The sequence below is a fragment of the Neurospora tetrasperma genome (genome assembly GCF_000213175.1).
Source record: "Neurospora tetrasperma FGSC 2508 unplaced genomic scaffold NEUTE1scaffold_81, whole genome shotgun sequence".
Classification (NCBI taxonomy): Eukaryota; Fungi; Ascomycota; class Sordariomycetes; order Sordariales; family Sordariaceae; genus Neurospora; species Neurospora tetrasperma.
In genome coordinates, this window is record NW_009799179.1 from 1,957,024 (window position 1) to 1,982,546 (window position 25,523).

General features: G+C 50.3%; 6 protein-coding genes across 6 annotated transcripts; 2 read left to right on the forward strand and 4 right to left on the reverse strand.

Annotated features, from left to right (window-relative positions):
• Positions 1–2,104: 2,104 nt before the first annotated feature.
• NEUTE1DRAFT_125484 (uncharacterized protein) lies at positions 2,105–3,513 on the reverse strand (the record flags this gene model as incomplete). The annotated part of the gene is made up of 2 exons (XM_009857185.1): positions 2,105–3,242; positions 3,404–3,513. The coding sequence occupies 2 exons, from the start codon at positions 3,511–3,513 to the stop codon at positions 2,105–2,107; spliced, it is 1,248 nt and encodes a 415-aa protein (XP_009855487.1).
• A 2,468-nt stretch (positions 3,514–5,981) lies between these two features.
• NEUTE1DRAFT_53778 (uncharacterized protein) lies at positions 5,982–8,884 on the forward strand (the record flags this gene model as incomplete). The annotated part of the gene is made up of 8 exons (XM_009857186.1): positions 5,982–6,627; positions 6,701–7,223; positions 7,314–7,873; positions 7,985–8,011; positions 8,083–8,513; positions 8,573–8,584; positions 8,668–8,773; positions 8,823–8,884. The coding sequence occupies 8 exons, from the start codon at positions 5,982–5,984 to the stop codon at positions 8,882–8,884; spliced, it is 2,367 nt and encodes a 788-aa protein (XP_009855488.1).
• Positions 8,885–13,689: 4,805 nt separating this feature from the next.
• Positions 13,690–14,140, reverse strand: NEUTE1DRAFT_118563 (uncharacterized protein; the record flags this gene model as incomplete). Its single annotated transcript, XM_009857187.1, has 1 exon — positions 13,690–14,140. A coding segment is annotated over one exon (234 nt), but the record flags the coding sequence as incomplete, so codon positions are not given.
• Positions 14,138–15,876, reverse strand: NEUTE1DRAFT_89634 (uncharacterized protein; the record flags this gene model as incomplete). The annotated part of the gene is made up of 2 exons (XM_009857188.1): positions 14,138–14,440; positions 14,500–15,876. 2 exons carry the CDS (start codon positions 15,342–15,344, stop codon positions 14,248–14,250), a joined length of 1,038 nt encoding a protein of 345 aa, XP_009855490.1.
• Positions 15,877–20,080: 4,204 nt separating this feature from the next.
• On the reverse strand, positions 20,081–22,749 carry NEUTE1DRAFT_52683 (uncharacterized protein; the record flags this gene model as incomplete). The annotated part of the gene is made up of 4 exons (XM_009857189.1): positions 20,081–20,426; positions 20,661–21,206; positions 21,263–21,884; positions 21,939–22,749. 4 exons carry the CDS (start codon positions 22,747–22,749, stop codon positions 20,081–20,083), a joined length of 2,325 nt encoding a protein of 774 aa, XP_009855491.1.
• Positions 22,750–23,412: 663 nt separating this feature from the next.
• Positions 23,413–23,825, forward strand: NEUTE1DRAFT_113881 (uncharacterized protein; the record flags this gene model as incomplete). The annotated part of the gene is made up of 2 exons (XM_009857190.1): positions 23,413–23,424; positions 23,517–23,825. 2 exons carry the CDS (start codon positions 23,413–23,415, stop codon positions 23,823–23,825), a joined length of 321 nt encoding a protein of 106 aa, XP_009855492.1.
• Positions 23,826–25,523: the final 1,698 nt, after the last annotated feature.

Sequence of the window (25,523 nt, forward strand, 5' to 3'; positions counted from 1 at the left end):
CCGCGGCAACGTGGAAATCTTATACAAATGTCACGTCCATGTCCACTTTGGTAGAGATTACAGCGTGGCTGACATTCACATGACATATGGGATTGAATGTGGGACTATGGCTGTGGTCTTCTCCTTTGGGTTAGAGATCCGTCACATTAGCGAGGCATACAGTCACTTTATCCGGCTCGAGCGAAGAGGACGAGGTGAGGGGGGGGGATAAGCGTTGTACCGAATCATGATAGCGCTCTACTAAAGTGGCACTAAGCACCTCACTTTTGTGGTTTCTCTTGCTATTTTGGGCGCACCGGATCTTCGTGATTGCCATCATATCCAGACTTTCAGGTTGGGCTGCTGCCAAGTCAAGCCGTGATGGAACCTCGGGAAGCCAAGACCCCAGGCAGGATTTGTGCTGTACAGTCGGGTCCCCTGTTCCAACAACCCCAAAAATCTGGGCAAAGGGGTTGTTGGAACAGGGGGGGTTGCTCATACTAGGGTAGGGTGCACGGGCCGTACCACCAGAACATCGATTTACTAGTAAATCTACCGCAAAATGAATGATATCGAGATAATTTCAAGCGCTTTCTTTGACTCCCAGCCAGCCATCGAGAGTCTATTATTCTCTCCTACTTTTAATATCCTTTTCCAGTTTCCTTTTGAGCTTACGTATCCCACGTATATCATCAGCATCACCAAGATCTATAGTATTGAGCATAGTTACCAACTCATTAATATAATTGATGGCCAGCTTGGGGGTAATAATTGAAGGTAGGAAGTAAAGTTCCTTATTAGAATTAGATTGGCTACCCCTGTCTATATAGAGGTCTTTAAACCCAGTAATTATTAATTCTAGTATAATATTAGGATTAATATCCTCTTCTAGGGATTTATACTCTTCAATAGGATTTAGAAAATTATTAATAGCTATAGTTGAACGGTCTATAACGTTCAATAATACTGCAGCTTGGTTGAAGAGATTAATAACTCTATTCGGTTGTTGTTGAATAGAGAGTTAGGTTGATTGGGTTAATTGGGTTAATTAGGTTAATTAAGTAACTCCTAATATAGTAGACTTTCTCTAATAAATAGCTATAGTATTAGAATGGAGATTATTATATTAAGCTTATAATATTTATAGTAAGGTAAGACCGAAGTTTATCTCTTTAATGGGATTAAGACTAGGATTGTTATTAATGGTATTGATAATCTACTTTAAGAATTCCTTCCTATAATGCTGCTTAAAGCTAGTAATAATACCCTAGTCCAACGGTTGAAATTGTAATATATTATTAGGGAGGATAAATATAACTTTAATATAGGGAGGAGGGGGTTGAAGCTCGAGGGCAGCCTTATAAGTAATAAAGTTATTCAGTAAAAGGAGGCAAGGCTGGCCCGGTTTCGTACGTTCAAAATAGATATAGAAATCCCTATACTAATTCTCTATAATCGTTATTATAAACTATACTTTCTTATTATTATACTAGTAGATTTTATAAATAGTAAAATTGAACCCCCTCAACGCAACGGGAATTTTTATTCTACTAATAACCTATATTTTTATTACGGGCAAAGGGTAGATAGTAAATATGAATATACGTAATTGTACGAAGGAGAAAGGAAGAGAAGTATAGCCGAGTGCCTAGAAGGCTGGCCTTATGAGGACGGCCGCCGGCGGGTCTACGGACCCGCGGCAGGCAGCGCTCTAACCAATTAGCTGCCGGCAATAATTAGATTGCCGGTAGTAATAATAGCGTACGGTAATTTTAGAAGCTACTATATACAAGCACTAAGTATAAGGTATACAGAGAAATGTCCGCTTCTTGAACACCAAAAGGTAGATCGTTCTGATAGGTTAATTATGAACCTGCACTGCTCAACATTCCAGTCTCAATCCTACAGTTTTCTCTATCGCCGTCCTCTTCAAGTGGGGTATTTTCCTTCTTCCCTTTCTTAATAACACCCTGTAGACTCATACTCTCGTCTCTGAATAGATATCTCCATAGAACCACCACTGTGATCTGCTCGGGATTAATTGTCTTATGAATCTCCTTGGTCAGTATTCCCCCCCCCTCTCCTTTTACTCATCCACCCTTTCATGAGATTAGGACATGTCCGACTATGCAGAGAAGGTAGAGCCATCTTCATCTTCCGGAGGGGCAGCGACGCCCCCGGGTCCGGCTTCGGCTAACGCCGATTCCATAGCGTTATAAACAGCCCAAACCAGATCATTAACCTCAAGCATGGACCCATTTGAGCCTAGGTTACCAGGGACAACCGGGCTCACCACCTCCAAACTGTTATTGTCATTCGCACAAGCAAGCGGCGACGCGCCCTTGGGAATCTTGGCTATGCGTGCGTGCATGTGCCGGTTGGGAAGCCAATACGGATCGAGTCTCAGGGACATCGGATTGGCCGTGATGCTGATGGTGCGGAGGTTGCGCAGCGCCGTCTTGGCTTCGTCCTGCGTGCTGGGGTTCTGGAAGAGGCGAACAAAGCTGTGAAGGCACTGGATGGTCTCGAGGTGGTAGTAGTCGTAGAGCTTGACGGCTTCAGTGACTGGCAAGACACGATTTACATTGATCACGGTTATTCCTTCTGTGGTTTGCGGAATGTCGATGAGTCGGGGGCGGCGGAAGACGAAGCTGAGGTGGCGGAGGTTGCGGAAATGGAAGAGAAATGTGAATGGGTTGGTCGCACCAGGGCGGGTCCAGTCATAGCCGCCGGGTTGCAGGTCCTCGACGCGGTCGAGCTGGAGCTCGATCCGGTGAATTCGGCTCAGCATGGCAGTAGGCGCCTGGGCAGCGACCTCGGGTCGACCTATTCCCTGCCAGGGTGAAGACTCGTAGATGACATTAGATCTTGCAGTTCTGTTGCGAGAGAGGTGCGAGTAGCTCAGCTGGATGGCCAGGGTGTCCGTGTGTGTGTTGAACAAATAGGCGGGAAGCTCCCCTTTTGACGATGGCAGTGGGCTTCCCCAGTACGCAAAAGCCAACTCGCGGCTCTCCCGGTTGATTTGGAAAAGTCTGATTTCCTGGTAGTGGTCTCGAGTTCCCAGGAATGAGCGGTTTCCGGGACCGGTGTAGTTGCTTAGCACCACGGAATTGCTGATCAGACCTCGAGGGGCTGTGAGGTAACCGGTGACCAGAACTGGATCGACCGACATCTTCCAGATCTTTTGTCGGAGCTCGGCCGGTAGCATTACAAAGAGGGAAAATCGCTCGTGAAGCTTTCCATTTCTGACCGAGTTGGCCGTGCTGGACGGTTGGTTTGTGTGATTTAGAGTGTGATTTAGAGAAAGCCACTCGAGATCGGGCAATGGGGTTAGGGAGGGAACAGATTGTCCTCTGCTAGTGCCACGAGTGTTAGCCATGAACACGATAGTCAACCAGATAGATGCTCCGAATTTCTGACTTACGCTTGACTCTCCTCCGGACGACATCGCACATGATCGATGAAATTGTTGACGATGCCCTCGTAGTCGGGCTCGTCCGTGAGTAGACGGTAGAGCACAGATTTTGGTGTCATGGCTAGATACTTGTAATCCTGATAGAGATTTCGATGACTGTGGGTGTTCTTGACTTGTATCGTGATCACAAGTGGTATCCGAGGCGGCAATAACGAAAAGTCGCGGTGTCGATTATTTATAAGGGGAATGAATGTGCGTGTGGCATATAAAACAGGTGGAATTTAAGTACTAGGAGGTCCGGGCATGTTTATTCATATGCGAGGATTAAACCTGCAGGTTCTCGATGCGAACATCTGTGCTGTCCGCAGGTTTGCGTGCGAGTGAATAGGTGTTCGGCGTGAACAGCCCGCAGGTCCGTGAACAGCCTCAGAAGCATTGAACCTTCGCCATGGTAAAGCGAATGAGACGGATCAAGGTCCGCGTAGTAGATGGCTGCCAGCATGAGATGGAAAACTGTCCCAGGCATGTCGATGCTATGATGGAGGCAAGGCTTTGGCCGAAACCTTGAGAATCTTCCTAGAAGCCACTTTACTTTCTTTGCCCTCACAACGCCGTCCACGTTGCCTTAATGCCCCTTCACTGTAAGTTGAGGAATTGATCATGAGCCGCTTGGCATCGCTATCTTAGACGTGACGGGCACTGAGGGATATTTCTTGGTTGCGGAGTTCGAAAACTACCGGTAGTACCAGATATAAGACGGATGGATACTGATCTTAAGTTCATGGTGCATCTTCCCATTCCAGATTGCCAGTGTGCTTCATACTCTAGAGCCACCTTACTAGAGTAGGCCGTCGTTTATATGAGCCTATATGACCTGAGAGCTTTGATTGACTTGCGAACACAGGGCTCAGGCGCTTGCTCTGGGCGACTGCTTGTACCAACACAGCTGGATGAACAACAGGTACTAGAACCGCTTGTTGAATAGCAACATCCATTCAATTGGAAAGTCTGAGTAGACACCGGTAGTTCGGGGTTTGCTGGGGATGTGAGTTGGTTTGTCCATGTTTTAAAGCACTAGCTTGCTTGATCCCACGTTGCTGTCTCCCTAAACCAGACGCAGAAGCACTCTCACTTGATGTAATAGTAGCCGTAGGTTAATATCTGTTGATGATACACGATATACTAATTCGGCCCTGGTGATCGACGAGCCGAATCGGACACCAAATATCACGGAAATGTGTTATTGTATTAAATGCCACATCCGAGTTGAGCTAGATGATAGCGGCAGCATATGTCGTGCCCGAGGCATATTGTCTCTGTCATTTGGATGTCCTTGTGTTCTTGGGTCATCGCCCCCGGTTTTGAGGGGTTTCGAGTGCCTTTGTGGTTGTGATGAACGACGCATCACCTGCACCTAGCACAGACATTGGTATCTTGCTTTATCATCGAAACCTTTTGGCGATCTGATGCTGAAGGTTCTCGTCAGCCCTGGCTCTTCAATGTGTGGGTGGAATGATACGTTGTCAAGTGGAGCTCCATTGCTCCCTCACCTATCTTTGATGGGCCGCTGGGTTGATGATAGTGAATGGCACTGCCACACGGCTGTTGAAATCAACAATCCGAAATGTTCTGGTAAAGCCGAGGCACGTTGGGTACTCTGGCCTCATGTCTTACCCATTGGGAAGAGCAGAGCTGGGGAAACGACAGGAAAACCGGACAGAGATTGCAAGCCTTCCACTGCTCCCGCCTTCTAGAACTAAGAGCGCGTCTTTACGTTGAGCCTGCCGTTGACGAGAACCTTGTAGAAGGCCAGGAGCAATTGCAAGAACGGGGAGTGAGGTTGAGGTTGCCTTTCGGGGCTGAGCTTGACTCCGTCGCGTCGTGTGATGGCCAAATGTGACCCCATCTCACCCGCATCCCGTGCGTTTGATTGCTGCCTGTTAGGTCGCTAGAAATGGCAAAGCAATTGTCAAGCCACAAGCCACTTAGATCACTCTCAAGTTTAAGAGGCTGAGAGATATGGACCTAGCCGTAAACGCCACCGAGGCTTACTGTCGGTTACTGTCGGTGTCGAATTTGGAAAGTACCATAAGAATCGGATTCCTCCATTGATGACCATGAATTATGAAATGCACCTTCTATTTCGCTGAGTCGCACTCGAGTTTACCGAGTCCATTTGTGGTCAAGTACCGCTACCCTGGGTGCCCAACGGGACCCTTTGTCTGGACCCTTCGGCCGTACGATGTCGGGTGCCCTGTGGGTCAAAGCGGAAGAGTGGAGCTCTGGGGTAGAGCCCAAGGGAATGGAAGCCACCTAATCGCGGGGATCTGCAATCGACAGCCGGTAGTACACGGGCTACGTACTGGGGAAGGGTACCATGTGCTGTAACGTCCACTGTCAGCTCAACGTCGACTTCCCAAACTACTATAATATGCTTCTTCCCCGCCAACCATCACGATACCTTACCTAGCTCTGAATAACGGTCAACCTTTAACCGACCATCGACCTGACTGGAAAGATCAAACAAGACTGGCGGTGTACTTGTGGAATTCAACCATCTCTTTGAACGGACAGGTCCCAGTCCACCATGTCTCGCCGCTTATCCATCTTCGGGAGACTGGGTCGCCGAACCTCATCGGCGACGGAAAGCACTGCAATCAGCAATGAGACCGACGGACAAGAAAGCGATGGCAACCTCGCACCGCCCCCAGCCTACACCACCGTAGACGAGTCGGCCACGGCGAACTTGACAGCGGCCTTTGATCAACTAAGCCTTTCCAACGCGGCTTCCGATCCAACTGTCGATACCTGTCTTGCCCATTTGAAGCTGTTGTTCGCCATCCAGTCCATGAAGGAAGAGGTCGGCTATACAGATGGCCTTTGGGGACTGTGGGACTCCCTTGCCGGGCCTCTCAACCACCTTGAACACACATATGCCGATAAGAAGAAAACCCCTTCTGATTCCAAGAAGCCCCTTGACAAGAACCTACTGGAAGACGCCGACAACGCTGCCAAGAAGACACTCGAGAATCTCAGCAAGATCCGCGAGAAGCGATGGGCCTTGTTCCTCGCGAGAGCTACCCAGAGATACGAGGCGTGGTGGAAATCGCTGCCTGGCAGTCAGCCATTGACGGAAAAGGACATGGAGGAAGATACATCCTTTGGATACCAGACATTTCCTACGGATGACAGTGCTACTTTTGATTGGAGCGAGGACAAGCTACCTCCTCTTGGTATGTCACAGACTCTCCTCCAGAATTGTTCTGGGATTACCTAGCTCTTCCTGTTGATACTGATTCTGCACAGACGTATTGATGGTCTGGCATACCCACATGCTCAACCCCCGAGCCTTCCTTGAAGATGCCATGCTAGCTGGCTTGAGAGGCTTCTGGAATAGAGGACTTCCGTGGCATTTGGTCAACGCGGCCATCGACTCCGACTTCAGCTACAATGTAACGGATCAGTGCAAGGCTCGATGGACGAAGCAGACCGGCCTCTCTTGGGACAATCAATCCGATCCACTGGTCAAAGAATTGCAATGCCCCAAATGCAACACCAAATTGTCAATTCCCTGGACAACATGCTCTCGGCCTGAAAACTTCCATAATCAAGCTGAACCACTGGACCTTACCGGCACTGGCTATGGTGACGGCAACCTTCTACACACATGCAAAGGCTGTGATATTACTATCTGTAAGGAACTCCTTTGTGCTTTCAAGTTTGTCAAAGACGTCGAGGCCCTGCTGGGGCCTGCAAACCGGCCAATTCCAGGAACCGTACTGGAACCTACAAACGGGAGACCCGCGATAGTGCCGCCTGAGCCTGAAAGGTCCATCTACCCTCGCACCTTTCCCAACCGTCTTCTCAAAAGCGGATGCAACTCTATTCGGACAAAGGTGATTACGCTCATGACCTCCAGTCCGAACCCTACCATGCAAGACATTCGTGTCGAAATCGAAGCCATTCTTGGGAACAGCACATGGCTGAGGGAGATCAACAATTACTCGAATCCCAGGAGCGCTGCATACAAGGTTGGCCGTGCCAGTAAGCTCAGCATACGAAAAATGATGGGTCATTATTGGGAGAACTTCAGCCCCTTTGCACTCGATCTGGCTGGCGCCGTTGTGCGCCAGGGCATCTTTATTGAAAAGATGTACAAGATCGACTGGCTTCACAGTCCGTCGGCAACCGACACCATGAAGCGTCTTCTGCTCAAATATTCCCGTTTCTTCACCATAATGCAGAAGAATCCAACCAAAATGGCAGTCCCTACCCTGGATATCGATCTCGCTTGGCACACGCATCAGTTGAGCCCGAGCAAATACTACGAGTACAGTATCAAGACAACCGACAAGTTCATCGATCATGACGACAAGGTTGAGGAAGGGAGATTGAGTGAGCAATTTGAATGGACCAGCAAGGAGTACCAGGATACATATGGAGAGGTGTACAGCGAGTGCACTTGTTGGTACTGCGAATGTAAGTTGGACCCGCCAACCAGCCGCTCGAGTTCCTCGTTTCTCGATTCTGACCATAACATCACCCGTCTCCTAGCTATTCGGACCTCGCACGTGAACTCACTTGGTCAAGTGCTGGGTGTTTCCAAGTCAGAGAAAAGTATGTATTCCCGTGTTTTTCCGGTCCGGTCCCTCAAACAAAGTCTAAATCACTGACCAACTTCCTCGCAGTTGCCGAAGCTTTCCACGCCTCCGAAAAAGCCAAGCTCTGCCCACCCGACAAGTCTGCCCACATTTCTTCTCACAACGCCGTGATGCTACACGTCGATCCTTCACAGCCTAATCTAACCATTCAGAACCGTGTGCGCATTCAACTCGCTGCCCTTCACCAGAAGAGACTGGACGACGCATACGCCAAAGCCAAGAAACGTGCCGAGAAGAAGGGCAGAACTATGCCGCCTCGGGATGCTGCGTACTATGACCACTGGGGATACCCGTACTACATGGCTGGGCCCTACATGTACCCCATTTGGTTTACCCCGGGCCTCTACTACGGTTGGGATCCGGGATCTATTGCCGGCTGTGGGACCGGAGCCAATGGGGCTTGTGCTGCGGGCACATGCGGAGGAGGCGTTGCTGCGGGTGGTTGTGGTGGTGCCGGGGTAAGTTATCCTTACTCCTATGATGATGATGGACGTGATGCTAACGTGGATTCGTCTAGGGATGTGGTGGGGTAAGTCATTCTATATGCGTGCCAGTTGGTGCAGGAAGAAGCTCTGCTTGTTCATCAAATGCTAACAGATTCTCTTTGCTTAGGGATGCGGCGGTGGTGCTAGCGGTAGTGCCTGCGGCGGCGGCGGCGGCGGGTGCGGAGGGGGTGGTGGATGCGGAGGAGGAGGGGGAGGAGGAGGAGGAGGAGGCTGTGGTGGCGGTAGGTTAATCCTAAATGAGATTCCTGAAGAACGATCAAGATACTAACATCTGTGGTACAAAGGCGGATGATGCTAGGATTCCTTATGTCCAGGGCTTATAAGCCGTGATGGTTATTTTGACGACCAACGCTTTTTGGGATACGATACATATGCTTTTCGATGCGCGAGCTGCCTCCTTTTGCTTTGGTTAATTCGTCCTGTTTTCTGTGTTATTTACGAAGCGGGAAACCCTGAGTCGCAACAAGCGTTGTCTAGCAGATGATCCATGTTTACAGAACAGTAGTTGTTTTTCATATATTGATTGTCATTCAAGTCCCTAGAAATCAAAAGTATAAGGTATAACCTTCATACTTTAGCGGCCTACGAACAGCTTATACAAAACTACTTCCCGCAAGCCATACGTGCTGAAGTCTGCCATCTGTGACAATCGCTTCAGTTACGACCACATAAACTGGGGAAAGGTAAGCTTGTGAGCACATATGCGAGTATCATAAACTTTCTGTTTGGCTGAATGTATCGCGCACTCAGCTGTTCGTCAAACATATCAACCCTTTTTCGGAAGCAGAAAGACCATGGATAGCAACTATCGTCTTCCTAGCATCAGGAGACGCGACGGCAATGACGGCGGTCTGCCCAACTCTCATCAATCAGATCAGGAACAAAAGCCTCAAAAACAGAATGTGCATGCAATTCTCAGGTAGATGATTATGTCCACCTCGGCTCAAGCCCTGTTACCCTGCTTGGACGGCAACTCATGCCTTTCTTTCGATGGCCTGGAGGTCATCATCCTTGAGACCTCGTCTAGCTTATAGATTTTTCATCATTACAGCATGGCGGCTGCTTAGCAGAAGAAGAGACAGGGGGAGGAGGGGGTGAGGGAGGTGTCTAAGATTGATATGGTAATTTGGAGATGGGCGATGACAGTGGTGATAGGGCTGGGGGCAATGTTATGGTTGGGTAGGTGAACTCTTAGATGCCCTGGTGTTTGGGTTTGTCCGGTTCGTTGGATCGAAAGGGGTCATTGCATCGGAGTGGTTTGGAGCGGTCTTTTGCTAGATCACATAGGTATGTGTGGTGCAAAAGATGACGACGCTCAAAAAAATAGGAAGACATATGAGTGAAGCATAATGTCGAAGGAGCCACCTTGCTGGTCGTTCTTTACTGCACAAAATAATGATGAGTGTCTTACAAGTGCCGACAATGGCAGCCATGACACTCGTGCCTGCCACAAACAAAATGGAGATGAAGATAAAGTTGGGGGCCTTCGGAAAGAGCATTCGGCCAATGTAGCTGGAGAAGAGTGCATTGAGAAACAAGATCTGATCCCTTCGTCTGGAGAGACTGTTCTCCATTCCAAATTCTTTTCTTTCACAATCACGACCTCGAGTTGATTTCTTCATCACTGCACTCGAAGCACCACACACCCGCATCATGAAGTCCAAACGAACCACTGAGTGGGTCCCTTTTCCAAGTCCGTACCCTAAATTCAGGGACTTACAGCGATTCAATGCAACCATCGCCGGCACGGCTTATCCTGTTCCTTCTCCCCACCACCAGAGGCACCCGTCGATGTTGCGTAGGTTGCCCCGGACAGTGTGTCACTTTCATTTTCATTTCAGTTTCAAGCGGCCCGTGATGCCGTCTTTCCGCTTCCAACCATTGTAGAATTTCGAACAGCCTTATACGCCGGCGCAAACCGCCGAGAGTCAGTGTGTTAGGTAACGAGGAGATAAACAATGTGTACCATCATAGCAGATAATTCGAAGGACGCGCAGCCATCCCACTCCGGTACCCACTCGTCCGTCTCGTCGTCTTCGATGCAATCAAGGTCCAGCAAGGAAGCAACTTCTTTTGTGGTTCTGGTCAGTCGTCCATCAGGAAATTTACCGTTTCATCTACCGCCCGGCACCTTCTGCGCCCTCTAACCCTCCGACCATCCTCAGGCCCGTCACCGGATATACCTCGGGAACGTTGAAGCATATCTCCATCGTACCATTTCCCTCGAACCACCAGATCAGCTTTGGTGCTTGCCTGAAAGGGGTAAAGTGATATCCAGGCCTTCAATCAACGAGGCCTGAAGGTATCTCTGTCTCATCTGCTCATCCAACGGTTGTGGGATGATTATGACTGTTGAGAAAATCTGATTGGCCGGAGTCGGGCGAGAGGCCGGTGGATGGGATGCGCGGGTTTTGGAAGGAGATAAACGAGTCAACAAAGGTCATTGTTGAATGGATTCCAATTGCTAACATTCTGATAAGGAATCAACGGCCATCGGATTGTGGAAATGTCGTGTAGTAGTGCACAAGACTGACCTTAGAGGCGACCAGGTTTCGACGAAGCAAATCCATCAAAGCCCACATAGCAGCAAAAGATCGACATGTGCCAAGCGCTGCATATGTATTTTTGGCCGCCTTTGCGTCATCGACCTCACCGTGTTTTACCGTGCCTGACTTACCGCGCAGTAGCTTGCCCAGCCGGGTCCGGGTCCGGGTGACACCTCGTCGGGTTCGGGTGCAGTTCCCGAACTCCGCTTTTTTCTTAGCAGCTGGCCCGCTGCGCCCGAGTTAGCCCGGTAGGTGCTTGGGTCCGATTCCCCGTTCAGCGCTCAACACGGACCGAGACACCCACTGGCAGCAACATCATTTCGAGCAGATGATTTACTTGCAAGATAGGCAAGTTACCGGGTGCAGCTCCCGTCTCATTTTCGGGATTTCTTCCTATAGGCATACTCGGGTTTCCCTGCTGCCCTGATAAACATACTTAAGACACACAAGGAACATTTGAGACATCCAGGAACCGAAACAGAGCAGTCTCAGTTGGACAAAATGCACACACCAGACCGCTCGCTTGGTTTCGGGAGTTCCCGTATCGACACCTGCCTATTTCGCCTCCTATTCCGAGTCTCAAGTCTCATATGCTACCGACATGGAAAAATGTCCGAAATTGTCCATTCTTCAGGACGGTGAAGGATGCAAACCAATGTTAGTGAGTTGACGCCGGGTGTAGTTCCCGCGACGCAAAGACAATCAAAGACTGGTCGAGACCGGTGAACTGGCATTACAGAATCTTCGGTCCGTGAGTCTCCGAGGTACCCATTCGACATCGCAAACACACCATTGTGCTTGTCCCGGGTGCGGTTCCCGTACTCTTCTCTTCCAAGCATCATTTTTCTCCTTTTCTCCCAAATTCCCGACCGATCGATTTGTCTTGTTGCACAACATCACAGCCCTTACAGACGGGACTCCCGTCAGCCGTCGTCCTGCTGCAGCATCGGATTGTTAGGCAAACATATCGGCTCTTTCGGACTCGACTTGCTTACACTGTGACAAAAACATCACTCCCACTCATTCCGCTGCTGTCTTCACTGTCTTTCGAGTACCTCCCTGTAGGTATTCGACTGCTTCGTTGTCTTACAATGACGTCTTCCATTTTTCGAGAGAAACTCCGAAGGTGCCAGATTCTGAAGAAATCGCTACTGGACTGGGCTGCTGGTAGTACAGCCTCAAATGAAAACAAAAGAGACCACAACGCAGTGTATTCCCAAATCAGAAGGCAGAGCGGATGAATCCTGCCAATCCGGAACCAATCCCGCGCACTTTAGTTCGCTCTCTGGCCTCTCACGCACCGCACCGTCCAGTTCAGCTGTTCTAGTACACAGACCAATCAAGTTGCAAACACTGTAGCAAACACACCCAGCCTCCCAATCCACATCCACACTTTCCGCTCTCAGCTCTCTTGGCGTTCAACTCTCCTTACCTCCTCCAGTAGTGTAATCCTGGAGACTCCGACACCCTTGATACCCATCGTTGATTCCACGAATCATGCAGCACTACATAGTACATCAGCTTCTAGAACACCATCGCCACCGGGAGCCGGACAGGCAGGCAATGCAAATTATGCACTGGCTGTGCTGTGCACGCTTTTTTCACACAAGGACAAGGCTTCAACTTCGTACGGTCATTGTGGTCGGTCGTCGGAGCTGCTGAGTTATGCATTGCTAAGCAGAACGCTAGTCTACCTAATCCTCTCTAGTGTTGTAGGTAGTTACATAGTCTTCTTCAGGCTCTGGGTTCTCCCTATTCCATGCCTAGTGTAGTAGGCTTTGTTCACGGTATCTACCATGTTCACGGTGTTTATTGGTCTCCATCTGTGCGTCCTGTAGTCCTGTTGCCCTGTTGCCCTGTTGCCATGTGCTGAACTGCACTGATGCGAGATGGTAAATCGAAGGGGAGTGCATTCCCGCTCCAGTAAAGTAACCATTACATATGTGCCGCCAATGTGTGTTTGCTCGCTGGTCAAAAAGGCTTGCAGATGTGGCGGTTTTGAGGATTTCTTCTTCTTCAGTTCCATTCAGTATTCCATTCAGTAGTATTCCATTCTGGCCATCCAGGCAGTTGCGAAAGAAGTTCACCGCTCTAAGCACCCCCTTTGAAGTTTCTTTCTCACTTTTAAGTGCCAATGTCACAAGAGAAATACTGCTAGCATGTAGACTACCATGCAAAGTTCATTTTACACGTCTCACGCATATCTCACGGGTTTTGAATGCAATAATGTACAGCAGATTGATCAACCAATTCGTCAGGGTTTTTGCGTTTTTCGATTTTTCATGACGATGGATGCTGCTAATGCTAAACTTCTTTGATTAACCGACCGTATACTTTCAAAGAATTGCCCCATCTAGACAGTATGTTGAGTAACTGTAGGAGAAAGAGGATGTGTTGTGGATGATGATGATGATGATGATGACGACGAGAAATGAGCGCGCGGCTAGCTAGCGTGCATGCGAACAAGCGAGCCAGCAAGCAGGCAAGCGACTGAGTGAGTGGGTAAACGAGCGATTCCAAGATATAACACAGTAATTGTTTCTCGCTAAACTAGAATCATACAAAATGCGAGAAAAAGGGGGTATCCGTTGTGATAAAACAGAAACAAAAAAAGAAGTCAACTGTAAAACGAGTCGGTGTTGTATACAAAAAGTGGGTTGTATGAGTGATCGTAGGAGTTTGCTTGATGCCAACTGCATAATAATGTGGCACAAAAACTGTCGTGTCGGTCATCGCTTTGTACGGATCCGAACAGACGGAAAATTCCCAAAACCCCGTTCCCGTGTATTGGGGGGCAATGGTTGTTTGGTGGCCCATGACGGCCGAAGTGCGTGAATAGATCCTGTCGTTCGTTCGGCTGCCTAGTCGAATGATTGTGAGGCCCGGCCTGATGCAGGTTGAATGTTCATGTCGGGTTTCGTTATAAGCTGCCGATGATTGAGACGACGATCCAGAGAGCTGGTGCTGGGGTTCGATGAACCTCGGTATCCAATTCCGCCATATCGCATTTCAAAGTGCAGGCGTGAGTCGAAGACGGGAGTAGCGGCAACACTCGATCCAGTTTCCCCGTTGCTGCTTCCCCCCCTTGCTCACTTTCTCGGTAGTGGTGGTGGTGGTTTTCGTGGACAACTTCCTTTTCTTCAACCAGTCCAGACTTGATGCAGCGAATATTGTGGATATGGCGAAAATTCTGGTGCGGGTGAGGGTGATGGTGATGGGTGCTCCGACATATGCTTTGCCTTCTTGCGACTTTGCGGCGGTACACTGGAACGCACACGGGTGCGCTTGTTGAGACGCGGCTTGGTGAGCTCGTTGTGACGACGATGTTCCCTTCTGTGCCCTGGGTTAGTTTCATTTTACCCATTGAGCGAAAAATTGTACTCCAAACATACACTGTCTTCTTTAATTGCTCCTCATCAAACGCGGCTTGTACCTTAGTGAGCACGGGTGCACTGTCGTTCTCGGGGGTCGCTTGTCTCTTCTCGAGAACAGTTGCAAGCCAATTGCGCGTCTGACTGGGTTGAACGGGTTGACTGGATAGAGACATGGATCGCTCTTCAACCTTGGGTGGTTCGACCTTTGGCATTTCCATTTCAACCTTGCTCGTCTCCTCCTCCGTAACCGGTTCAATTTCGGTCACCACTGGTCGGCTGTCGTCGATTTTGGGGAACTCATCGACAATTTCGGGTAGGGCTGCTTCGGACAAAACGCTGAGGGCGGGCGAACCTGGACCAGAACCTGGACATGGAATGTAGTCGACATATGCTTCCTCCCGCACCATGTACAGATCAGAACTCAGCGGAACTGCGACATGTTCGTACCGCTCCGGCGTCTTCACAAATGCATCCAAAACTGAAAGCGAGCCAAGGCTCCATAGAAGTTCTCCGGAAAGAGGCGCCCTGGAATCGGAGGAATCATTGCTGTGACAGATGCCGTGGAACTGGAATGGTTCTCGTGAAACAGCAGGGCTTAATGGCGGCGTCGAATCGGATAGCGGTCGTTGTATCCAGATGGAGGAGAAATTTTGTGTGACATTAATGTCCGTCGTGTCAATGTCTGCAGCCATGTGGCCCAAGGTCGGACACACGTGTTTTACTGACCTTTCATCGTCATGCTCGGTGGGGTTGAACTCGTCGAAAAGACTCGGCTCACCGTCGTAGGCGTCGTAGAAGATGTCGAGGCTGTGGCGAAGGACAAGGCCGCAATACCTAAAGTCGAGCATGTTGAGGGCCTCCATTGTGGAGTGAGGCAGCAGGCTCTCGGCGGGAAGCTTGTTGAAGCGTGTGAGGATGATACTTGTAAGGCTGATTGATGCCAGGGGACTAGGGTCGAGAGGGACGGGAGGGAGTCGGTTGGTTTTGTTGGAAGGAGAAACAAAGATGGAGCTTGGATGGAGACCAGATGGTGGACACCCAAGAAGGGTTGGGGATGGCAATCCTCTAGTAAGGAGGCCCTGACTCCACAGCCATCAATGAGCCAGCGAGGGGATGCTGGGCGACTGGACGAGGATGGAAGCGTTACTAGTAGTCTAGTGTAGTGTACTGTAGCTGCTAGTAGTTCCAGCGCATTCTCGGCTCTCTTTCCCCAGACCCGGATCAGCTTTATTTCGCAAGCGGAGCGTTGGCTGATCACCGGGAAGTGAGAAGACGCCAGCGCTAGGGAAGGCTTGGATTGGTGTCCGGTGCTAGCGGGGCAGTGTGAAATTTAGCGGCCCCAAGACGCTTGACCCAAGAGTGCGGAACTGGAACTACCTTAGTTGTGCTGCCGAGCAATGCAGACAAGTGGATGATGGAGACGGCGGGCAAATGGGATGGATGCCAGGTGTTTTGTTACTCGGGCCTGAACAAAAGGCATGTATTGTGGTAGGTCGGGGCAGCGACCCGATTCCCCGGGATAACCTAGGGACCCGGAGGTGTGTCGGTGTCTGTGAGACAGCGGCCGACGGGCTGCTGCTGCTGCTGCTGCTGCTGCTGCTACTACTGGCGACAAGGACAGAGAGACACCCGCTGAAGGGAGAGATGGAACTAATTGGAGGATTGGGACTACAAGGGCAGATGAATTGACGATTGGGCCACGAGTGGGCCACGAGTGGGGGGGAACAGTTAAACAGCAATTCGAAGGGGGCAAGAAGGCATGCAAAAGAGATACCTAATGCAAAGCGTCGGGTCGGAGCGAAAAAACCCAAGGGCGGACTGCTGGTGGGATAAACTCGATGTCTTTGGTAGTAGTATAGCTGTATGTACTGTACTGGCAAAACCGGCACTGCGCACACTGGCTTGGCTGGTTAGGTCTGGATACTGCCAGACAGCCAGACACTACCACCTCACGGCGTCAGGCAGTCGGACCAAGTGGGAGAGGGGAAGGATTGGGAATTGAGAGGAATGGATGAAGCCATCTGGGCCATGCTCCCTTTTCTCGACTGCTTTGGCCCTGTTCCCCGCGGCGCGCACGCAACACAACAGAAGAGATTCCCAAAGGAGGCAGTCGAGCGAGGCGGCGGAGAGTTGCCCAAACCCGAAGCGTGCGAATTGCGTCCATGCGAATGGGCAGGTGCCGAGATATTAAGGTTGGTACCAAGCAACAGGAACCTCAAAACGACCGGTCTGGATGAAGACCTCCTGTTGACCTGCTGCTTTGCGCCCAGTGTTTCACCACCGGCTGAGGGTACTGTGGCTCGTACTGGCTGGAACTGGCCGGCTAGTCTGGAAAACAAGAGGAGAGAAGAAACGACACTACAACCTTCCTTCCATAGGGTGCCTAGCTAAGCCAGCAACGGCCCCAAACGGGTAAGGTGTATGCACCAGGGGCATTTATGCATTCTGATTGGCCAGCCTCTGGCCTGTCTACAAGACCGCAGTGACGTGAGGAAAATCACCCCAGCCCGGCACGGCAACGACGGCACCGTCCGCGGTGCGCTTCCCTTCCAAACGACAGGGCAAGGGAGGCACCGAGAGCAGGGAGGAAGCATCATGAATGCTGAGAACCTCTTTCTGAGGGGCCCGGATTTTCGGAATTATAGGTAGGGTGTAACACACACCACAACACACTCGACAGGGGCCCAAAAAGCCCTGGAGGTGCTCAAAGGGCACCCAATACAGTGCAGTTTCGGCCCGGAGCGCTGGAAAGATAAAAGACACAAGTCAGGACAAAAGAATCATTCAAAGGCCCGGTTCCGACTTCGGGTCTGTCCCATTGTCGGTTTTGTTTTTCTTTTTTCTCCTTTCTTTTTTCTTGCTTCTTTTTTCTTCTTCCCGATCTTGTAGGGGGGAGGGAAAATATTACAAGGAGGAGCAAGACATTTCATTTCTTCCGGCTGTCATTTCCACTTGTTTCGTCCTTTCCACAAGACCGGCGTGGAAACGGCCAGGCTTCAGGAATGAAGACAAGGGCATTGACACAGCTTTTTATTGCCAGGCATTTCCACGTCGTTGACTAGGTACACACAAATCTGACAAGACACCCAGCGACAAGAAAACTTGCAGCAGCACTGACAGACCACATAATAGTAGTCATTCGCACAATTGCTACATCTCAGACACGGCCAGGAGCCCAGGACCCTCTGGAGCACACGGGGCGGCGACTGGAAGCGCTCACCAAAAGGTAAATTATTGGAAAAATAAAGAAAGAAAGAAAGATGGCAGGCTCCGAGGGGGAGGTTCGAAGGCTATGGGGGATTAAAAATGGTCTGAAGGGGTCATTTCTGTTGGCGTTAGTCGTCGCAGGTGGTCGGACCATTATGACGCACTTTGCAGGAGTTCGCAGTCGATCTAGCGCACAAAGAGGATGAGCTCCGGCACCAGAGCTCTTCTCAAAAGCCGTTGGAACTTGGACGGCCGGGGGTCTTTCGCGGGTTCAGGAGAGGGAGGGCGCCGACGACTCGGATTTCTTCCTACTGTTTCCACTGTGGACGCTGCACCTTGTGCATATTGGAAGGCTCCATCCAAACCTCCTTCCCCGCGGCGGCGGAACAAACTCACAACCTTCCGCGCCGTCTAGCGTGCCAACTCATGTGCCCACACTGGGGGTTATAGACAAGGGGGGTTAGGTATAGTGTCGACAGGGGTACTAGTGTCGCCAAGTCGAACATTGGCTTCTTTTTGTGGAAGCGCCTGCCACTTTTGGGGCTAACCTTTTTACGACATGGCTCGATCCGCAGCGCATCTTTGCTTCCTCCTTCCCTTCCCTTGGACAAATCAACGAATGGAAGTCCTCGATCCCTCGATACTCGATAGAAAGCAAGATCCGTCACCATCATCATCCACCACGGCACCACACGTGCGGAACAATCCCAGGAGTGCGGCAATCGTCGTATCTTGGCCTGAATGCCTGTATTAGTTAGTAGGACATGGAGGACGATGGAGAATTGGTCGTGAGGAGAAGACTAGATGGGACCCCCACCCCAATTTGTGCAAATTTGCGAGATATTCACATCACAAAATCCCGGGCGGGCAAGTGCCACATGCGGGCACATAATTCCAAGTTGTACAACAGCACAGAGCAGCAGGAGCAGCACACCGCAGCACAGACACTCTCTCGAAAACGGAAAGAATGTTACGTGACGTTACATCCGATTTGCACCTATCAATGAAGTGACCAGGGCATCTGATAATGCATCACCGTTCATGCAACCCAACGCCAAACCCGAAACGACGAGGAGGAGGAGGAAGTCCCAAGCAGGGAGGGTAAGCGCTTTTCAAACACTGACACACAATGGAAACCACCCAACGCACCTGGAAAATCTCTCCACATCCTGGTGGCTCCATAAGGGTACGGCTCCCGGACAGAAATACTCTTCATCATCATCATCATCATCATCATCATCATCATCATCATCATCATCATCATCATCATCATCACCGCCTCACTAACTCGCGGCAGAACCATGATCCCAATCTCAGACAGACAGAAAAGATTCAACAACAACATGTCTGGCTCGTCTTCGTCCACCATCTCTCTCACCCCCTCGTCAAGGCCTAGGCCTGACCTCATGATCCGCTGACGCCATGCCATGATGATGAATGCAAGGAGACGGTGCTCCACGCATGGTCTGTTCGGCTAATCCCGTAACCGTCTACTCCGGTACACCGTCACGCCTCTATAAAAGACTAAGAATCCTCTAACTTGTCCAGGCACAGGCTTTTGTTCCTGGTCTCCCACGCCTTCGACATAACGCCGACTCGCGCTTGTTTAATCCAAGGTGATCAAGCCATGATTTGTCATGCCTCCATCGGCCGAGGTTGGACCGTTCACAATCGTCTTCAAACTCATATCGTCGTCCAAGCGTCATCCGAGGCATCCAGATATCGATTTTGCCAGTTCTTCGTCAGCAAGGCTATGTTCGTACCAGGCCCCGGGTCCGGAAACTTACTTTACCGATTTGGCCTTCTTCTCATCACGTCGGCAATGTCAATAACGTAGCGTTTCTCTGCAGTCGTTGATTACTATAGCAGGGTAAGTTTGTTAGAATGAGACCTCACCACCCATTTGCATCATATACACTGTTTAGTATGAGACCTTACCATCACTTTTATGCATATCGGTCATTAGTATCACTTGTTCACGTTGCATAAGAGTGTCATTTCGAGTTGGAGAAAGCTATGAGTGTTTTGTTCAGATGATGTGTCTGGCACTCCTAGCTCCTAGCTAACTCCCTTTTCCCAAATTGCCAAAACACTTTCCCCCCAAACCGATTTCCGTCCAAAACTCCTCCGTCGGCACCCAGTTGGCCTTGGACCCTAACACTGCACCTCACATACCTATCTCAATTGCCCTACTCTTGGGCCCTTGTTGTAGTGTATCATTCGCTTGTCGGCGCTGAACCCGTCGGCAAGTGGCGTTCGGTCCTGTCCTTCCGATTGATTTTTTTGTTTCAGCGCCCACTTCCCGTTCGTGAGGTCCGTTGGCTGGAATCCGAGATTGTCATTTTTTTTTTTTTTTTTATGGTTCTTTTCTTTTTATTTCTTTTTCTTCTTTTCAGAAGCACTCCTCTTCCTCGAGCTCGACAATGTAGGTCAATGGGCGAGTGCTAGCCCGCCAATTGAGAAACCACCGGAGCTCGCGTGCGTCCAGGGGCCTGTATTCCGGCCCGTCCAGGCGGAAGTACCACCTGTCATCGCTGCCCCGAACGTATTCGGCGTAGTAGGAGATTTCCTCGCCTGGGCACCGAATGTGCTCCATCACGAACCATCTAGGGGGCATCTCCTCTGCCTTGAACCATTTTTCATCTGGTTGGTCCGAATTGATAATGACCCCGGCAACCTCCGCGGTGATATCCTCGGTGACGGGCTCAGTGACGTTCTTCGCGTTGGTCTCCGTGGTGCTTTCGTTGACTTGGCCCTCGAGTCCTGGCTTGGCCTCTGGGTTCATGGTCTCTGGTTCGTCCCAGGGGACCCACGGCAGCGGGAGCTCCTCCTCGTGGTTAAACTCAGGCACGGTCTCTGGCTCATCGTCCCATGGAACCCATGGGAGCGGGAGCTCTTCTTCTTGAGTCTGAACCTCATGCCTTATGGATTCCTAGCCCATAGTGGCAATTGGCTCTTCCTCATTCTGAAACTTTGCGGCGGCGTGTAGTGCGACCTGGTGGAGCTTGGAGGGGAGAGAAGCAACGTCGCCGACGATGAACTCAATGAGCTCCTCGTATTCCCGCCAGTTAAGCTCATCAAGTGTTCCGTCGTCGTTCAAGAAGAACCAGTTGCCGCAGCTCATTTTGGCGTAGCTGGCACCGCCGGGATGCTTCAGAACGGCTAGTATATCTGAGTCGCCGGAATGGTGGGTGTAGTCGTAGGGAGTGCTCATATCCTCTGACTTGTCGGATGGTGTGGACTGGTTGCTGGCCGAGCTCCGGCAGCGCGCTGGTGATGGCGACGGAGTTTCATCCTTCAAGAATCTTCTGTCATAGTGGATGTCATCGCCGGGTTGGACGATGGGATCAAAAGTGATCCCGGTACCCTTTTTGGCGGAGAGGCAGACGGTAAAGCCAGTCATAGCCTGGTACTCGGTTACGTTGTCTGGGCTCGAGTAGATGGTTGTAGGAGAACCGGCCGTAGGGTTGGTTGCCTGAGTAACAGCCGTGTCGTTTGTTTCTTCTGTAGTGTTGGTCCTATGGAAGTTAGTACGAGCACTTCAGGTGAAAGTGAGTTGGTGAGGATGACTTACTCGTTTGAGACCTTGCGGATGTGTTGCAAACATAACCCTACAGGGGAGGCGAAGATGGGCTTTTGGGCATGAACGCTGAGCGGAGTGTGAGGAAGATGCGTGGCCTCAGGAGTTTTTGAGATGAACTCAGCCTCAGGGGTTTGGGCAGGAGAGCTGATGGGTGCGCGCTGAGCCGGGCTATGGTCCGGAGTCTCGATGAGGAATCCCGATTCAGTGAAGCGGGCCCCGGTGCCCTCGGGTGTCTGCGGCGTAGGAGAGTCGGGCGGGCTGGGTCGGGTGTTGACCTCGATCTGCTTGGCCAAGGCAATGGCATCGTCCTCGCTGTCGGAGAAGGCCTCGAGATCCTCCTCGTCCCATTGTTGGAACGTGGCCTCGATGTCTTTGGCGAGGGCAATTGTTTCCTCGACCGGGTCCGAGAAGCGCTCGACCTTCTCAAGTTCGTCGCAAAGTCTGTGAACCTTCTTTGCAAAGGCGATGATCTCCTCCTCGGACTCGGAAAATTCCTCAAAGTCGGTGAGGCTGTCGATGCTGCTGTCGGCTTCGTCGGAGGAAGAGCGAGGGAACTCGATCTCTTCCTCGTCCTCCTCTTGAATCATCGACAGTTTGCAGATCGAAGTGTAGTCTAGTTCAATGTTAGTTTCATCTTTTTGTTGTCTTCGGGTTCATCTTGACTTACTGATCTTCGGTGCGGGACGGGCCGCTTTGGCGATCTTGTTCGTCTTAACAATGAATGAGGGCTTGGACCCAGAAGTGATAGCCGGATTAGGGGTTGGCATGTGGGCGAGCCACATTTGGTCTTCCTCGAGACATTTCTGGAGGCTCTTGAAATCGAGGATATCAGAGGCGAGGCCACCGAAGTAGTCGTTGTCGAAGTTAGTTGACCTAGTGGCACTCTCGGAGATTGTAGTGGGTGTAGAGACTTCGACGATATCGAAGGTTGGGCGGACGTGGCGATAAACATGGACTTCGCTTTCGGTGAGAGCAACCGAGGTGATGCTGTCTTCACTGCCGGCTTTCATGTCGGGGGTGATGACGTTTGTGCCGTCGAGTTCCTGGGCAATGTCGGCGTTGGAAGCAGCCATGGTGAGGTCCTTGTTGGTCATGAGGGTTGCATCCAGAGTAGTGATGGTGACCTCCGGAATGTTGCCGGCCTTCGAGACAGTGTCAACTGTCGCCTGGGTGTTGCCGTCCGAAATAGTACAGTCGCCAGAGGCGACATTGGCGTCCGTGGTAGTGTCAGTCGTGTGGGAGAGAGCGAAGATCAAGGCCGTGAAGCTGATCAAAGAGGTGCTGACGATGAGGATGGTCATAACGATCAGTGCGATGATGACTTTAGTTGAGCTGGGAGTTTCCGTGCGGGGCTTGGAGTCGTCCGTTACTGTGATTGTTGTGTCAGGAGTCGAGTTGTTCATGTTGACGATGTCGATGGAGGCGCTGTCGAAAGTGCGATCAAGCGCAGTGGTGGCGTCAATGTTGAGAGGAGACATATTGTCGATGGAAGACGGTGTGAGGTGAGAAGGGATGTGTGTGGAGGAGAGAATGAGAAGAGGTAATCGATGAAATAGTCGCGCTGTGATGCTTGACTGGTGATAAGTTGGGGGAAGATAATGCGGCAGAGCGGCAAGATCTTGAAAGTCGATAGAAGAGTTGGAGGTCGATTGTTAGGTGCCGCGAGGCGAGTTGTGTGTATGCGTAAGGACGTTGGTTTGACTTGGTCAAAGATAGCAGTTGTGCTTTGTGCTTGCGCAAGAATGTGATTCTCCGAAGTGAGATGGGGAGAGAAGGATTCAGTTCCAGTTCTCTGGCATCAGAAGATGTGCTCTTATACTTTCCCAGGCTGGGCCCGTGCTACTGCGTTGCTGGGTGAATTCAGGTCTGTTCAGATCAGCTGTTCACGGTTTAGTAGTGCAATAACTACATGTTTGCCTTCGAATGTCGCCGTTGAGGTGGGTGGAAGGTGGTGGCAGCAAGGTTCGTGATGCTGTTGACGGGCGACCGTTGGTGTTTTGGTTGTCATGAGCAACGCAGCGACAGGGTGTTACACCTGATTGGTCGAGACAGGCAGAGAGTACCCGGACAATGAAGGTGGCCTGTGAACAGGCGTGAACAGCTGCTCTTGGGGGACTGAGCAGTGGTGAACAGGGTTGAACATGGCTGAACAGGTGCGTGGCCACAGCAACGGGGGAAGGGAATGGAAGAGTGGTTGCTACATCGATTGTCTAACAAATATTCGATGTAAAATGTCTGGCGACAGGCAGGTTTAAAGCTGTTTCCAGCCAAGCTGACCGCACTCGAGTTTACTGAACAGCCTCCAGAGCCATGGAAGCCCACGAAGCTCACGGAATTTGGCGTTACCCTGGTGACGGGCTATATTTCAATGTTCCTGTGTCACTTCAACGACAGTCAGATCTCTAGCTGTCGCCGACTAAGCCAACCAGCCTTCGAGTTCACCAAAAAGACTTCACAGCCGCTGCAGGTGGAAGCTCATCGAAGATTGGAGCTGGACATACCGAGGGTTGTTTACACCAGAGTATCCGAGATGACATGGCTCGCGACAGTCTAATGTAATAGCTCTTGCCGACCAGACTGACGCTGTCTGAGTTCACTGAACAATCCTCACAGACATATAAGCTGGAAATCAAAAGAAGATTGGCGCTTAACTTACTGAGGGATGTTTATGCTCAGCCATCTGAGATTTTCTGACTGGCGACAGTCAGATGTGCAGCTGGCAACGACCGAGTTGACGGGGCCGAAGTTCATCGAACAATTTCATGTTTTTACAGCCGCAGTAGCTGGAGGCCGGGAGAAGACTTGATTTCCTGGACGACTTTTGCCCGGAGATTGAATAATTCACAATGAGACGATGAATTTTGCGTGCCGCTCAGGATGATAGACTGACAGACTGACCAGAAACGTAGCGCCAAGACATCGCGATGCACTGACGGGCGGAGGCCGACCAAGTGCAAGATCATCGTAGGAGACACTCTGCGATAACATCATCGCATCACGGCCGAAGTCTAATATAGCTGTTAATAATGGTAGTTTCGAATTTATGATTGTCAATAAGGGTAGCATAAAACTATTCAGCGAGAGTGGTAGATAGGGACAGGCTGTCGCGGTACGGTCAGGATGTGCGACAGTGCACAAGGGTCTTGTTACAGTGGGGCGCCAAAAAAAACGACCAACTCTTTTTTTACCCGCAAAAAGGGCCAAAACTCGACTTCTTCAACTCTTGATTTCTTAATAAGGTTTATTACAAAAGTTACTCTACACTTTAGTTAAAGATATCTTTGATAGGAGATGCTAATGCAACTTGTCCGAAAGGATGCATCTAAGAAGGGCGCGAAAGCGCAAATACCAAAGTGACTTTTTGAAAAGCATCTCAAATCTCACCCACTAAAATGCACTATAAGTCCACTATAACTAAAAATGCTTTTCATGTTCATATTTGGACAACTGTCATTACACCACCAGAAGAAGGAAACTAATTCTAAGTATATATTAAGTAACTATAATCATTTACCTCTTTCTTTTTTAAGTGCATCTACTTTTAAAGCGTGGTTGAGTATGAAAACTAAGGAGTGAAAAAGTTGAGTTTTGGTCCTTTTTGCGGGCGAAAAAACAGTTGTGTGTTATTTTTGGTCCGGGACTGTAAGTGCGTTCTGAGAGCGCTTCGCGGTCTTGACGTGTTCTCGTTCTCGATGTTTTCCTTTGACATCAAAGCACAATTGATTGTATTTTTCTTGAGGCTTTGACTGTTTCCCCGCGCAATCATGTTGTAAATCAATTGTCCGTCCTGCTTCGCACATTCTCTTCGAAATCGATGTTGGTATGTTTCCGTCGAGAGGTCGTTAACAATGCGGCAGCGGGGTGTTTACGGCAAGTGGTTTCAGGGAAGATGACCAGGTGTTAGTACACCAGGCCGTTTGGGGTAGTACAGTGAGCCTGCACTAACAGCCTCCTGGTGAGAAGTATTCTCGTTTATGGGACCGCGCGCAGGTAGATGCACTATCGTACACTATCGCTACAGGTGTAATTCAGCGCTTTTACTGTTAGTGGGGAAACAGACAACGCAATGCTACAATCGCTTCCGGATTATCACTAATTGCTTGCTGGAAAGGGGAAGGAGTAGAACGTCATTTGAGAAGCAGTCAATCACGCAAGCAGTCATTGCAATCAAACATTCGGACACCTTTAATCATTAGAAGGCACTGTCGCAATTCACGATACGGGTCAAGTTTCACCGGTAGAAGTTCATTGC